We start from the raw sequence: 16,001 nt of genomic DNA on the forward strand, positions 1-16,001 counted from the left end.
AGAGGAATACTGAAAATATTCTTTATTTGCAAGTACCTCCGGTATGTTTAAAAAGGCTGAAAAGAAGGCAGGTCCCTCATTACAGCAGTGGACAAGGGCCGAACAGGTGACTCCTTCATGCCGACCATCTGACAAATGTGCGACTGACGCAGGCGTCCCTCACATTTTGCCATGGAGCCCGTAGTAAATATAACAGGGTATTGCTGAATCAGAGGGACTGGTAGGGTTTTAGTTTTCACTCTCTTGCATGGTCTGAATGTACACCATGGCTTTATAGTTTATTACCCTGAAGAAGACCACAGGCCTTTTGGCTTGCAGTGGTTGAAACATGTTGGTGATGTAAAGATCTTAAGTCAGGTGATTAATTGTATCTCACCATATAACCGCCTTGTTTTAGCCTTTTTAAACATCACGGAGGTACACACAGAATAATGAATACTTCAAGTACACCTCTAGGCCAGAGAGAGACGGTCATGCGAGAGCAGACGGTCATGCGAGAGCAGCAAACAGGCCAGCGTCAATCAAGAGCGAGTTTGAGAGGACTGCCCTCGTAATGGGTGCTCCAGCTAAGAACAATTAGTATATTGTCAGAAAAGATTTACTTCAGCTGGATTTCCAGAACTTGGTAATGTTGGAAAAAGTTATGTTTACAAAAGCAAGCTACCGATTTCAATGGGAACAGAGTGCAGATGTCGAATCCAAAAAGGAAAGTGGGTGGGTGGAGAATCATTCAGATTCAAAGGAGGTGTGTGAATGCAGGGAAGTTAGTTTAAATCGGGAGGCCAAATCTGCTCCCTTTCATGTTAGGGAGACTGGAGTCAGTGTAAGTTCAGCAGATGCATTTTTCCGTAATGGAAACAAAAGCAGAGTTAGGGTTATCGGAGACAGACTCTTCTGAAGGGAGCAGTTTTTCCAGAGGCAGAATGGTATGTGGAGCACAGGCTTGATATCTTATTTATGTTGAAGTGGAATGGGCAAAGTTGGCTAGGTGTTATTAGGCGATATACAAGGGAGTGAAGTCTAAGGGTGGAGATGGGAGGAAGCTATTTGAATGTAGACTAGCAGAGTTAGGCAAAAGAGAGGATTGAGTGAAGAAGTCATATCAAATTTTCTTAAAAGATATGGTAATTAAGTGTTGGGCATAATTCATGCAAAATTAGACCAAATATTTTGAACAAACATACCTTTAGGAAAGGAACCAAATATGGCTGCGGTGAAGACTTCAGCTCCGTGTACAATCTTTTTGTGAATTCTTCAGGTTCAATTTTTGTCTCCTGCAGAAAAGGTGTTAAAGGTAAGCTTAGGGCTGGTGAAATGTGAAGCACTCAGTCTTTGAAATGTATTTCAACATGTGGTACTTTAGATACAAAGGTAAACATGGAAGATCAAGGTTGCCAAGAGATAAGAACAAGGACATATAAATTAAATTAAGTTAAGAAAGATACCTTTGTTCCAAAACAGGACAATATTACATTTATGCTATTTGTTTGCAACAGTCTGTGGTAAAAAGCCAGAAAAATGTTACATTTCAATGGCAGGGTTTAGCCATTTCTTTTTGTAATTTTCTTCTATCAGCGGGACAGAGTCAAGAGTGAGCAGATAAAATATTTCAGTTGAGCTTTAGTTCATGAGAAGGAACATAACGGAACAAAGGGCCATAATAGAGCAGTGCGTTTTGATTATTCCTTAATTTATTTCGTTGAGTGTGATATCTGCTGGGTACCTTCTCAGCAATGCCTCTGTAGTGCTAAAGAGGTCTGGTGTGTCATGGCACCCACATGTTGTTCACTCTTGCTGCTCGCACCAGAGAGATTCCCCTGGTTTATAATACACTAGTTGACAGCAGAATCATTTCCATTAACCAACAATTCTACTGTTAGTGGAGAGGACTATGGCATCTCACACACAGAGCATAGAGGACGTGTTTCCACTGCTAAGCAGCTGCAAGTTACTAAATCAGCCCCCCACTATCTTGTGGGTCACTATATGTACTTCAACTACATCTTTGTGTAACATCAATTTTCCTACAACATGGTCCCTACACTTTACACCAAATACAAATCAACTTGAATTTGTTTTTTTAATGTAATTTGTGATATTTAAACTCCAAATGTAATTTAATAAAATGTTGTTTGTTGTACTAACCTAACCAGACGTTTACTATCTGAATGAATTTGTGCTTTTTATTTAATCACAATTTTATCCTTTTAAAAAGTGTCTGCTTATTTTTTTTTATTTGCAATAACATTCATGATTTTTAGATTTAGTTTGGCATTTTATTGAAATTTTATATGTTAAAGTAGATGGGATAAAAAGATCTGTTTTTAAAAATAATTTTCACACAAGCATTTGCAATGCAATAGGTCTCGCAGTTACGCGAGTTTAAGCTATTGGCATTGTAAATTACAATGTCTTATTTATGTTTTTAAAAAGAAACATAAAAATAAAAGGCATTGTTATTTGCAATGCCAATAGCTCAAACTTGCATCAATGCGAGACCTATTGAATTGTGAATGCTTGTTTTGTTTACAGACGCAACTTGGATCACTAAAAGCGAAAAAAAGCACCCGCTTCATTTAGTCGGTGCGTACAAGCAAAATGAACCTTTAATCCTCAGTGCAAAGCTTCGGGGATGCGTGCAGTTTGGCTTGAAACCATTGGCAAAGCCGGTCAGTCCCCAAGGAGAGACTTATTGGTTTTACCAGTGTTTGTATCACCAATGGTGCCGGCTGCAAAAGGGCGTTGATCTGAGGCCCCCCTACGCTGCTTCCAGGTTTCTCCCACGCAAAGGAGACTTATTTAGGTCACACGGGTGATAGGCCAGGACACTTTGCACCCTGCAATGTTGATCATCGCTCGTAAGTGCGGCACAGTTCACGGGCGAAAGACTGGTGTGTGTCCACCTAACACGATTGCTCATTTAAACGAGACACACTTTTTTACTCCTACTCCTGTATTTCCGCGTACTTGAAACTGTTGGTAGTGCCCAGCATTTGAACGGATTGTTTTAAATCCTCGTATCCCTTTGTTTCTTATAATATTGCAAGAACTCGAACAACTCTGGGATTTATTTCTAACTATGCGCGAACCAAGCTGGATTTAAATCATTGCTTTATACATGACCTTCATGACGCAGCCACTCCCTGGTGTACATTGGTTTGCACGGAGTGCAGTTGTAAACAGCTTGGACTTGGGCACAGGAGCCAATGTTATTCTATCGCTTTGAACTGCGCATCACTGAAATGTAGTAGCGCTTTCTTAAAATAGGTTCAGGGCGGGGTCCGTAGACCATTGCCTACTATAGATGGAGAGGCGATCTGCCCGCTTGAGTGACATAATCCAGGGCGCACGCGCCTCGAAGGGCATCGTTTTCTGAAGGTCAGAATGTTCTAAAGTAGGCTGCCTTACTGTGTGGAAATTAGTCCTAAAGTGCTACTGCATTCGCAAACACTATTGAGAACAGCTTCCTGCGTTCAGGGATTTGAGGATTCTTTTTATTGCTCTGTTCATTTTTACGGTGCTAGTGCGCGGTTATTTGTGTTAAAAGTGCGCACCTACATATCGCTGCTAACTTTGAAGTGACTGTGCCCAAGGCACTCGCTGTTCAAACGAGCTAGCAATTATCCGTCTCTATTTTTTGTATGGCATAATTGTTGTAAGTTTTAAGCACCCCTGCATCCGGATTTCTGGCCTGACTGCCTTTCACACCTTTCTTACAAAACAGAATATAGCACATGCCGAATCTGCTTTGCCCCCTTCCCCAAGCTCCGTAAAAAAAAAAAAAAAAAAAAAACCATCGATCTCTTGTCTTTATGGGGCTATGTGTTTCTAATTAGAAACACATGGCCCCGTAAAGATAAGAAAGTGCTTTGCGACAGCTGCAAAGCAGACGACCCTGTCCAGATCGGCCGGACAAAAGGAGAAAGGGCAGCGGCTACAAAACCCCATTTCCAATGGCAGGCCACGGCGACGCTAGCCAATGGAAATGAGGGGCTGGGCTTCAAGCCCCTTTCTCAAATCAGATCTTTTACAAAATCTCTTTGCGCTGCAACGCCAGGCAAAACCTAAAAACGAGGGGGGAAAAAAAACTTGGAAACTCAATGAAAAATAACCAAATGTTAAAGTAGCGTTCTAGTTAGGTAAAAATGTCAGTGACAACATTAACAACTCCATAGTAGTTCCTGAAACTCTGGTCTAATTCCTCAGACTATTTATAAGGATCTGATGTTTCACTGTGTTATATGCAGCAGATGGGTCAAGGAGGTTGAAAACCACCAATTGGTTCATGTCTAGAGCAGAATGGAGGTGGAAGGATATTTATTAATGCAATTTCTGTGCATCGAGCTCACCTGAGTCTTGATTGATCATGAAAGAGGCTACTCGTCCTCTGATGATCTCGGAATAGTTTCGTGATTTTATTTTCCCCTTATTAACACGATATTTCAACCAGGCCCACAGCTGACTGAGATGAAGTTTGCTTAAATCTTTTTTTGTGTAAAGGTATGATAGCTGCCTGGTTCAGCCAACTGGCCTTCTTACCTGTTGTAAAGAGGCAATGATCAAGTCAATAACACATGGATCGCAACTAGAGGGAAAGTTATTTTATCTATTCTGCTGCATATGGGAAAATCTGGATACTTGAAGCTTCAGTCTTTCCTCCATAGTCCATGACTTGGTTCGAGTTCAAGAATCTGCATCATTTATTAGTAGCAGTGGTCATAGTCAAAGGTGGATGGGGAGATTTCAAATACATTTGACTCAAAGAAAGATTACATCATTGCAGAGCAGAGGAATGACATGGATTTGTTTCTCAAGCTATCTGAATTATTCCTCTGAAAATAATGAGGAGCTCACTTGTTAGTCTTGAGACTGCAAACACGTACAGACCACAAATACCTTTCTAAACCTTCCTTTGCTTTGTGGTAACCTGGAAACCTCTTTTGTGGACTTTAACTTCACATTTATGTTTGTCAGCCTCCGATTTGAATTTTATCCATGCCTTTTTGAGATTGCATCAACTCCTTTTTATTTCGGCCAATTTCCACGACTCCAAAGATCTGTACCGACTATAGCACTGGGACACTAAGAGCAGCTGCTGCACTCTATAAAGCCCCCAAACAAACAGTCTGTGCCCGGACGGGACTTGGGGCAATCCGGTATGCTGGATTTGTAAAGTTTTGCAAACATCCAATGTTACTCTTCTGCTGGGTACTCTGTTCACCAGAATAACGGCATTAACGCTATTTGTCCTTTTAGGGTTCTTTATACTGAATAAGGACACTCTTAGTCTTGCTTACTTAAAGAAGTGCACTTTGCCCAAACGTGCTTCAAATTAATGATTTGTTAGTTAAAAACTATTTAGACAGCGTATTATTGACTAAAACATGGTTGACAGAGGCCTCTGCACTAGATGAAAAAGAAAAAAAAAAAATCTGGACGGAACAAAACAGAATACAATGAAATATGAATGGTGGTAGCTGCCTATATTAAAGGTAATCTGATTTCTGGCAGCAAGTCAACTGTCTCTCTGAAAGAGGCTGAAGATCTTATCATTCTGAATTTTAACTCACTTACGCTTTTGCCCTTACTCAACTTGCTTTCCCCCATGCCCTTCCGAGTTCCTTCCCTTCAGAGTATTATGAGCTGGCGAGTTCTTCAATTACCTTGTGTTCCTAAATAACAATTAGTGGTGATTTAATTATTGGGCAGGTAATACCCTTGAAGATTCCAAGACAAATGAATTTACTTCTCTTTTACCTTAATTAAATATGATACATTATATTCATGTGCCAACTCACAAGGCTGGTCATGCACTGGGCTAACTTTGGATCACTGATACAGACATCTGATCTTCAAATCTTCCCATGTTTATGGAAAGCCAATTTTACTATTTAATGATCAATTCAATTTAATACTATGGCCAGCACAAAGAGCATTGTATGTTTATCAGTTCATTCAAATCAGTCAACAAAGGACTACATAAATACATGAAATAATACAGCTTATGCGCCTCCTTGGTCTGTGGAAGGTCTGTGGAAGAACACATTAAAAATTTTGAAGCGTAAAAACAAGATGTTTAAATGTATCCCCCGTTACTCCAAAAACTATTACTAAATATTCGAAACCTGCTCTTTAGTTTTTTTTGGAATAAAGGAAGGCCAAAATAAAACTTGCATTTTGCAATCAATTAAACCATTATTTAATTGAGAACATTACCACCATCAGGGAGGAGACTTACCTTGCAATTTCACACTAGCAACTACACAACTTAAATCTCTTTTGCAGAGCTCTCAGAAGAGAATCCGTCATCTACAACCAGTTTTTAAAGTCAGGCTCTCCAATAGACCATTGTCCAGGTTATATTTTTTTTAAACAAACCTGCAGGGTGGTTGTAAATCCTATTGCCTTCCGCCTTAATTTTACATTAGAACAAGGAGTCAATTAAAGGTGCAGACCTCTCCTCCCCTATTATAATTTCTTCATTAGCAAAAGGTGTCAATATTTTAGAGCGCCATGTTACCAATCAATTTTGTAACGGCCAGTAAAATAATAATTACTTCACTATTTGCAGGTGAGCTTTTGTCTGACTCATAGCATGAAGTCTATCCTTCTTTCCATTATTGAGGATTTAAGATTAGAATTAGGGCCAGATCAATGCCTTCATCCTAAAGGATTTGTCTGCAGTATTTGAGGAGGACGATCATGCTTTACTATTGAACCATGTCAAAGCAATAGGCATTGAGGGCACCGCTTTACAATTGCTGAGCACTCTTCCTTTTGGACATTCTCCAGTGGAAACCTTCCACCTTATAATGCACAGGAATGTCCAGTTAGCTTGGAGTCCCACAGGGCTCTTCAATCTCACTACAACGTTTTAACATCTAAGTGCGCTCCATAGCAAAAGCCTGATCTTATATGTATGCTTTTGCCCCACCGAGTTAAGCCGCAATGGAAATTCCACAATGCACCAGGTCTTTCAACATACCATGAAATTCATTTGACAAAGGATGGAAACAATAAGCTCAAGCTGAATGAGGAAAAAAAAATCATCATTTTTGATTATTATTGGCTGACAAGATTTATGGCTAGATTATTACTCTGGAAGCTTTAGCCAACATCCGTTTCACCCCTTGTGGCTCGCAGGCCTGGGGCTTTATCAAAGCTTTATCGTCTTCGTAGTAGCATTTTGAGAGAGATGGGAGGATTCCCGTAGTTCTGTATCCACCAACCAGGATCTTGTCAACAGTGCTACCGTCTTGAAAAAACAAAATTCTATTCCAATGCTTGTCCATAGTGCAGTCTGTAGTAAACTTATTAGCGATACCTGGTCCTTTATCCTAATGCATTCTTAAGTAACAGAACTACGTGAATCCTTCCCATCTCTCAAAGCGATACTGTGAATACAATCATAGGCCATGAAAAAGCCCTAGGCCTGCGCTCCACAAGGGGGCAAAGCACATGTTGCTGAGCCTGTCCGAGAAAAGAAACCAGAAATAAAGAATTCTACAAGCAACTTGGCTGTTTCATTGTATTAACTAACACAAATTAAGTTTCTAATTACATATTCCTCCATTTCTGTACTGGATATAATCATGGAAATTCTAAATAACTAGATGCAAGCATCCCCTACCCCTTAGTAACATTTTGATGGTACATACTTGTGGGGAAGGTCAACACCCACTTGGCGGTGCTAGGGCACACCACAACCACTTCAAATTGAGGTAAGGCAAAGATTAAAAAAAAAAATCGGAGTCCAGGAGGCCTCTTCTCTACCCGACATTAATATTAAAGTTTAGTGTATGCATCGACACCTGTACTGTGGCCTAAACATGTGGCAGGTGGTTACTTTTGAGAATAAACGTAACTGAAAATTAATTAGCAATATGCGTGTTGAACTTGGCCATTTGCAGAGTCCCCACCAAATGCTTTGCCGGTTTCTCTCATGGTTTGGCTGAAATTCGTTTTTGTTGGCCTCAGAACTCTAGCACTGCTTAGCAATGGCAAACTGCACAAAGTGCTTGTGCTCACTCGCATTAATATGGTTAAATTGGCTTGCATCCGATTTGCATATTTAGTTTTCCTACAAGTCGTTTTTAGGGGTATACTATATATGCAGGGCCTGTAAATAAAATGCTACTAGTGGGCCTGCAGCTCCTAATGCGCCACCCACTTAATTAAGTAGCCCCTCAAAACATGCCCCAGGCCTGCATCACAGCCTGAATGCAGTTTTAAATTGCCAATTTGACTTGGCAATATAACGCCCTTGCCAAGCCTTAAACTCAACTTCGACTGCATGCAAGTCACCCATAAGGTAGGGCCTCCTTAGCCCAGAGGGAAGGGTGCATTGCAATTAAAAAGGTTGGGCATGTATTTTTAGGTTTTACATGCCCTGGTAGTGAAAAACACCTACATTTGTTTTTCACTACTGTGAGGCCTATCTACCCCTAGGATAACATTGGGGTGCCTTATTACATTTAATAAGTGCTAACATTTGATTGGAGGCTGGTAGCATTTCATATTTATTATCTATTAAATTGTAATTAAAAATCCTCTTTAATGGTAAAGTCGGATTGCAAATTACAATTCTGAAAATGTGATTTTTAGATTGTCTGCATTTTCCTGCCCTTAGTCATGTGGTGCCTGCAGCTTTCCCTGGATCATATGACGGTGTAAATGGCAGTTAGATTTTGTGAATTCTTCCCAGACATTCATGGAATAGAGGGATTAGATATGGCTGAATGGGCCATCTGCTGGCATGGGGGGTGACGGGGGAGGGCAGAGCAGGACACAGCCCCACTTACAACTGAACAGGCTGTGCTCTGCCTTACATAAAGGACTTATTACCTCCAGATGGAGTCTGCGGCCAGCTTGAAGCCAGGGTAGGGAACTCAGGAAATTCCAAGCACTTCAAGGAGAAACTTCTAGAAATATTTCCCAACTTCAAATAAGGCACCAGGTATAAAAATAGGGCCCTCAGACTCACTCTTCAGTTCACTTTATGAACCTGCGGAAGGACTCTGAGGACTGACTGTTGCGGTGTACTCCACAAGACTCCTTTGCTGCACCTGAAAAGACAGCTTTGCTGCCCAGAACCTACCTTGAAGCCTCAGAGGCAAGACCTGCTGTTTGAGCCCTGCTTCTTCACCTGAACCCAACATTACAAGAGTGACTTCAAGGGCTCCTGCTCAGAGCTACAGGGAAATAACAGGTTCCCAGCATCTTGAAACCACATCTGAACCCAGCCTGAGTGACTCCTGAACCCCCTAATGGTGTCCCACCAATCCTGGATCCTTGGTTGTGGCGCTAAAAGGTGCTCAGATAGCCAAAATCCAAAACCTGAAACTTACTGCATTTTTGCCTTAAAAATGCCCTGAGAACAGAAAGGATACCAGGACCTACCTGGTCGCCGATACACTCAAGGTGCATTGCCGATCAGACTGACGTCACATCAGCTCTGGCTACATTCTTCTCTGCAGCAGTAAATCCTGTTTGGTGGTCCTTTGCCAAAGGGGTACCCAAACCTCTTGGAACGGTCTTCAGCTACAGCCTCCGGCCTCGTCCTGCTGGCGTCCGAATGGACAGTGACTTTCTCCAGCAGCTTCCTAACGAGAAGGCACCCTCCTCGGACACTTTGCCCCACTGAATTTTACCTTCTCAGAACATTTTTCTTGAAAAATCTTTCAAGCTTGAAGGTAAGCGCTGATTGAGTGCAATCCACTTCTTGTATTCAACCCGCAATCCATTGTGGTTGACCGTTTGTCAACTCTGACCTGGTCTCGCGTGACCAGATACCCATGGTTGACACTTTGATCTTTTAGGCACTATAATTCACTTAAAACTTTAAAGATTCATAACTCCAGTTCTACCAATAGTATGTTTGTTGTTTTGTGGTCTAACAATGTATTAAAATGTATTAGATTATTCTAAATTAGTGTGGGATTTTTCTTTGTCTTCATTTTATTATTGTTGTGTGTTGCATAAATACTTTACACATTACCTCCAAGTTAAGCCTGACTGCTTTTTGTGCCAAGCTAGCAAGGGTTATGCACAGGCTAATTTAGTGACTCTTTGTGGTTCTCCCTTCCAGGGATTTTGGATGTTGCTTGACCAGGGCGCACATACCAGTCAACCAAAAACCAAATTCCTCACAATAAACTTATAATTATTGATTGTTCCTCAAAGTGTTCAGAAGTCAAAGTTTGAAAAAATATAAACCAACCTGAAACTAGTCACCACATATATAGAAGTGTTCAGGAAGAGTTGCCAAAAAATTCAGGCTACTGACTATGGAGTTCAAATCATATTAGATAGCTTGACGAAGTTTCTTGCTGGATTTTGTTTTTTTACCACCACGCCACCCTAATTTGGACCTAGCCATATGCAAATTAGTCTTGATCCTACTCCTCATTGGAATAGTCCAGAGTGAACTGCCAAGCCAGGTCCTCCTGGGACCAGAAACAAGCATCCTGGGACCAGGTTCAGGGTGTCGCCCCTCATCAGACAGGCTAGCTTGAGTCCAGCGAGCACAGGACCCATGCTTGGGCATACCTTTCTCACTTAGTTAAGACTGAATGAGTAACCCATAAACCCGCTTTGAGAAGTTGTCGTTAAATGTATGTTGTCAAGTAAGACTAGCTAAAATGCTGGGTGTCAGATTGTTCTTTTGCTCCATATGAGCCACGGTACCATAGAATGTCCTTTGTTTAGAAAGTAGTCATGCTAAAATTCCAAAAAGGACAGTCAGTTTCTCAGAGGGGCCTCAGGGACGTATAGCATATTTCTCATAATACATTTATGATTCACCCCCAACTGTGACTGCTGTGCCAAACCACAAGGATGTAAGATGAGGGGGGCTAGTAGCAAAGGAGAGATGGGAGTAGGTGTATCATGGACCATGTAGGTTGCAATCGAGAAGTGCAGCACTTAAAGATCCTGAAGCATCCAAGATCGGGTTCATGACCAGATGGTATTGATTCAAAGACCGCAGGACAAAGAAGCCTGCAAGAAAAACATGGTAGGAAGCTGAAGGGGAAGACCTAGGAAAGCAAACAAAACAAACTCTTGTTTAAATACTAGATTTTTGGAGTACCTAATGTGAGTTTTAATCACCAGTAATATTTCCTGGCTGCAGAAACACGGCTTTAGGAATATTGATTTAAAAAAAAAAACAAAAAAAAAAAAAAAACAGATGTGGGAGCCCCCTGAATTTTTGCAACTTTTCTTATGGCTACGTAAAAAAAAGTTATGTTGAATACTATCAACATTATTCTACCATTTTCTAATGTGTTCCTTTTCAGGGGTTTCAATATGTAGGTCTAAATCAGTAAAACAAGTAGACTGTTCATCATTAAAGTTATGGATCACTTTTCAGAGAACCTTTCACCATGGCCCTGTTCATATTAGCACTTAAAATATTTTCAGTCATAAAAGTCCTATATTTTTTTTTCAAGTTGACAATCATGTGAATTATTCTTGGATTATTAAATAATTTTCAAATAGTTCTACTAGTTTAAACTCTGCTGTTCGGACGGTTTGATTGTGTGATTTAATTTGACAAATTCCTATGTGGTTCATAGGTTTGAGATTTAGAGTCTGATGGGCGACCTAAATCACGGAATCATGAAGTAGTCCTCCAATAAAGCATATTTACCAGACTTTGTTTCACTCTGGTTCTCATTTAACAGTCACTCCTTCGATTTAGTCATTCTCTCATATCTTGAAAGCCCCAGCATGTCGCATTGAGCTATGATGAGAAATCTCAGATACTTTACATTTAAGAGGTCTGCTGAATAAGTTTATCTAAAATCTGCCTTCCATTTTAACAAATCTAAACTGGTTATGTAAATATTCTTAAACTCAAATATCCATGTCAGGAAGTCCTCTATGGTCATGGACAAATTAAAACTCTTACGTACACAAGTGTGAATTAATTTACAGAAGATTGGGTTATCTTCACTTCTGTTTTAGTGAAAGGTCAAATGTGCTGCTTTTGATGGATCCTCTGCTGCCCTCAGAAGTTTGCCACATCGTAAAATGCATCCTTCAAGTGTTGCTAATAAAAATTATTAGACTATACAACCACATAAATATAAAGGATAGGGTAATGGGGCTTCCTTGAGCTATACCAAGGAAAAGTACTTCTTAAAGACATCAAGAAACTCTGGTTTTACTTTCTTATTACAAAAATAAGAAGATTTAACCAGAATACATCAATTACTTTTGCTCATGTGGGGCAAAACCTTCTAATGTGTTTTGGCATCAGCAGCTGTCAAATAACACTAAATTTGACAACGGAATTATTGAAAATGGCACTCAAATACCCATTTGTCTGACAACTGCATCACCTGGTTTGTGGAATAAACATGACTTTTCAGAGCAAACAAGCTATCACTATGGAGAACAATTATTTACATTAATAAATTCTCATAATCCAGACAAAGAGACACAAAGTTAAAGGACAGGATGATCTTGTATGATTTACAAAGAAAAAAGGTAAAGAAATATCTTACCAACAGCTGCTGCACTAAAGCCTTGACATTCTTTCCCATCTCTGGGGCTTGTGGTCCACTAGATGCTAGCTTTATTAATGTAGCAAGAAAGTTTTTGCATTTTTTCACATTATCCAGCATTTCCTGGTTATGGAAATAAACAAAAATAACATTAACACATTTTGCTACATCGAAGCTTTGAGGAATCTCCATGTGCTGTATGAAGGGCAAACACCATGCAGGTATTCCCATTATTAAATAAGATGATAGTTTTAGGCAGAAATCTCAAGGGGGTTGGGCCTATGAGCTAGACTCAAACTGGCAGACTTGATTGGATTCAGGGGGGGGGGGGGAGGAGGAGCTTTCCTTGCTTGATAGTTGAAGAACGGCGACAAGAACATATTTATAGTCAGGGTAAATAGTATCAACATACAATGAGAGGGTCTGACAAACTGGCTAATCATGCATTGTTTCTTTGGAAAGGAATGATTTGAACAAGTTTAGAAGTAGGCCCGAACTGCAGCTTGACACCACCAATTCAATCCAGCAGTAGGCTTTACACAACAGTGGTGAAAAACAGACATATCAAGGCAAGCCTAGAATTGTGAGAAGGAAGCTCTCTATGACCTTGGACATTTTATTGTTACATACAACACATGAAGCCATGGCAAAGGAGTCTTAGCAAGGGTTGAAAAATTCAGTTGAGATATTTTCAAGTACTTTGGTCATGCCGCAAAGTTTTCTTTTAAGGCTTTAGCTGGTTAATGCAGATAGGTCAAATTATTTTTATAATTTTAATGGAGGTGAGGTAGGGCACAGACACAGACTTTGAAGGAACTTGTTAAAGAGCCTAAGAGGAGAGAGGCATCTATTAAAGGAGTAACCATGAATGGCCACTTCGCTATGGCGTCAGACGTCTCATACAGGAGCCAGACACAAGATTAGATATTAATAACCGATTACAGTTAAACCACCAGACATGCGCCGGCTAAGAATTAATATAACCCATCTTGAATGGGACGGAAGCTCCCAAGCAGTGCAAAACCAAGATGGTGACCCCAATGGAAAATGTCTCTATGGTCTAAAAGATACAACTACTGCGACAGGGGTTCTGGGTGCAGTTAACCGTAACTGTTGGAGGCGGTCGCACGCTGTGGCCTCGTAGGCTAGCTTGGGAATGGGACGCAGTGGACCTTTGACGGGTTAGCAACCCTTGGCAGAAGTGCTGCTGCAATGGTAACGGAGCATCGCCTGAGGGAGGCAACCACAGAGAACAGAGGATTGAATAACTAAAGCCAGGGGTGACCGAGGCAGCAGCGCACAGAGTTAAACCGCCCACCTATGCCCCGGTGTTGCGATAGAAGGAACGTGGGGGGGGGGGAAGGTAAAACAGCAAGTAGCACAGACACTACTCCAGTAGCAGGCCCGGTTAACGCCAATCGAGAATAAAACAGGATTTGACACATAAGTGAATAATGAGGGAAGAGCAAATAAAATCCAGAAAATAGCCCATAATTTGACCTTTAAATTTGACCCACCAGCAACACCCATCCCCTTTCTCCTATTTATGAACCTCTAACACAAACTGGTCTAGAGGGCATGTATAAGGGACGATTGTGCCAGAAGCTGAGAAAAGTTTGCCCAGATGCTTGCCACTGCCTTGGATTCAACCTACTCATGTGGTAGGCCGATCGGGTCTTAAGGCAAAACCTGATCAATGACAACTGGAGATACAATTGATCATGCAAAATACTGGTGCTTCACAATCCTAGACGGGGTTTAGTTCACAGCCCTACCAATTGAAACAGACACTCCACACAGCAAAGCAGCGGGAATGATAATGGGGAAACCCAAACTGGTTAAGAACCAGAGACAGAAATAGGAGCCTGGCCTAGAAGTCACACTTCAGTTAAACTGTCAAACGCACAAAACAATGGAAACCCCGCTTACCTAAAGAGTAGCACTGGATAGTAAAACAGACTCAGTGGTGGTTGATGTGGGCCTGTGATGCGACAACCATAGAAAATAAGCTCTCTGAATGAAGGAAAATTTAAACTTAGTTTGTGTATACAAACAATCCACTGACATGTCGCACAAATGGGTATCAGAAGTATCTGAATGGGTGTGGTTTAGAGTGTAGAGTGGAAAACTCAAAAGGCAGATCTAACAACAACATATGAGTGGAGGAGTGTGCCTTAAAGCAACACCAATACAAATCTGGTTGTTTTTGCTTAAAGTTGTCTAGCAAAGATAGTTGCACTTCCTGATCTCTCAAAGGTCTATGCAGTTGACGCTTTGCACATGGACCTAGCACAATTCCTGCCACTGGGGCCCCTTCCCATCTCAAGTCCTGACACCTCCAGCCACACACTTTTCTATTCAATCTGTGCGTGACGTACATGTACGGCTTGTTAATATGTTATGCACTACATATGTCCACTGTGTAGACTCACTAATTCTGAAAACTGGCTCCAATTATAATCCTCTGATGAAGAGTATGTTCTTGGGCCATATTAGAACAAGTACTAAATCTTGGTGTCACCAAGCAATACAACTTTTCAGAAAGCAGTAGGACTGCCTCAGATCTACTGACAGAGTGTGAGGCGTTTAAAGTAGCGGGCAGAGATCAAGTATTAGATGGTAGCCCTATAAAATAGTTTTTGACCACTACAGGTAACTGTTGGACAGGACACCACAGTTGCAGACTAGCCGAATCAAGGGAGGGAGTGATATAGTAGTTATTCTGGGAAGACTGCTCTAAGTCGACTATATACCATATACAGAGAAGGGGAGAAGGCTCAGAGTTTTGGCATGCCTGATAAGACCAGATTCAAGGGGGATCTCCAATTACCAGCATACACAATAAGGTTGGACAGGTAGTTCATACACAGCAGGAGACAAAACTAGTGATCCTCAATGATTATGCAGATCTACACAGTGAAAAAAAAAAAAAAAAAAAAAGAGGTATCAGACCGGCTGGAGCACTGCAGTGTAAGAGCGATTTTAGACTCTATAGAACTTAAACTTGTGGAAGCCCTAGAAGCTCCATTAACCATTCAAGAGTGGAGGAAAGCAATACTTGAACTGGCCAGTTCCGAAGGACGACATCTAATTTTATGCAACTTGCACGCTTTTTAGTGTCTAAATTGTTTGAGTTATAAACAACTGCTACTGAAAAAGGAAATACTACTATGCTCAACAAGAGATGCACCAATAATCTTTGCCCAGACCTGGATTAAACGGAAAAAAACCCCAAAAAAACTCTGCATGGACAGTCCTTCAGTCCCCTGTTGATATAAGACAGTTTATACATTTTTGGATTCTTGGAATCCAGTTAATTGTTTTTGCTGCCCTCAATAATCCACCACGACCAAAGTAGATTTGTTTAATATCAACTGAATATTCTGGTTCATGGAAGCTCACATAACCATGCTCAAGGGCAGCAGTACTAACAGCAGATATTCAAAAAGCTTTCGATTTCATAAGTTGGAAGTATAAAATTGCTGTGCTGAA

The 16,001-nt window shown here is 40.8% G+C and overlaps 1 protein-coding gene across 1 annotated transcript in view; it reads right to left on the reverse strand.

The window, feature by feature from the left end:
• The window catches only part of LOC146831425 (uncharacterized), a 232,073-nt gene that overhangs the window by 161,060 nt on the left and 55,012 nt on the right, over nt 1–16,001 (reverse strand). Inside the window, exons 5-6 of the mRNA XM_085605726.1 lie at nt 12,510–12,632; nt 1,185–1,274 (exon numbers count right to left, since the gene is read on the reverse strand). Of these exons, the coding sequence (XP_085461852.1) occupies nt 1,185–1,274; nt 12,510–12,632 (213 nt within the window). The remainder of the gene's footprint in view (nt 1–1,184; nt 1,275–12,509; nt 12,633–16,001) is intronic.

This window comes from Triturus cristatus, chromosome 5_1 (genome assembly GCF_964204655.1).
Source record: "Triturus cristatus chromosome 5_1, aTriCri1.1, whole genome shotgun sequence".
NCBI lineage: Eukaryota > Metazoa > Chordata > Amphibia > Caudata > Salamandridae > Triturus > Triturus cristatus.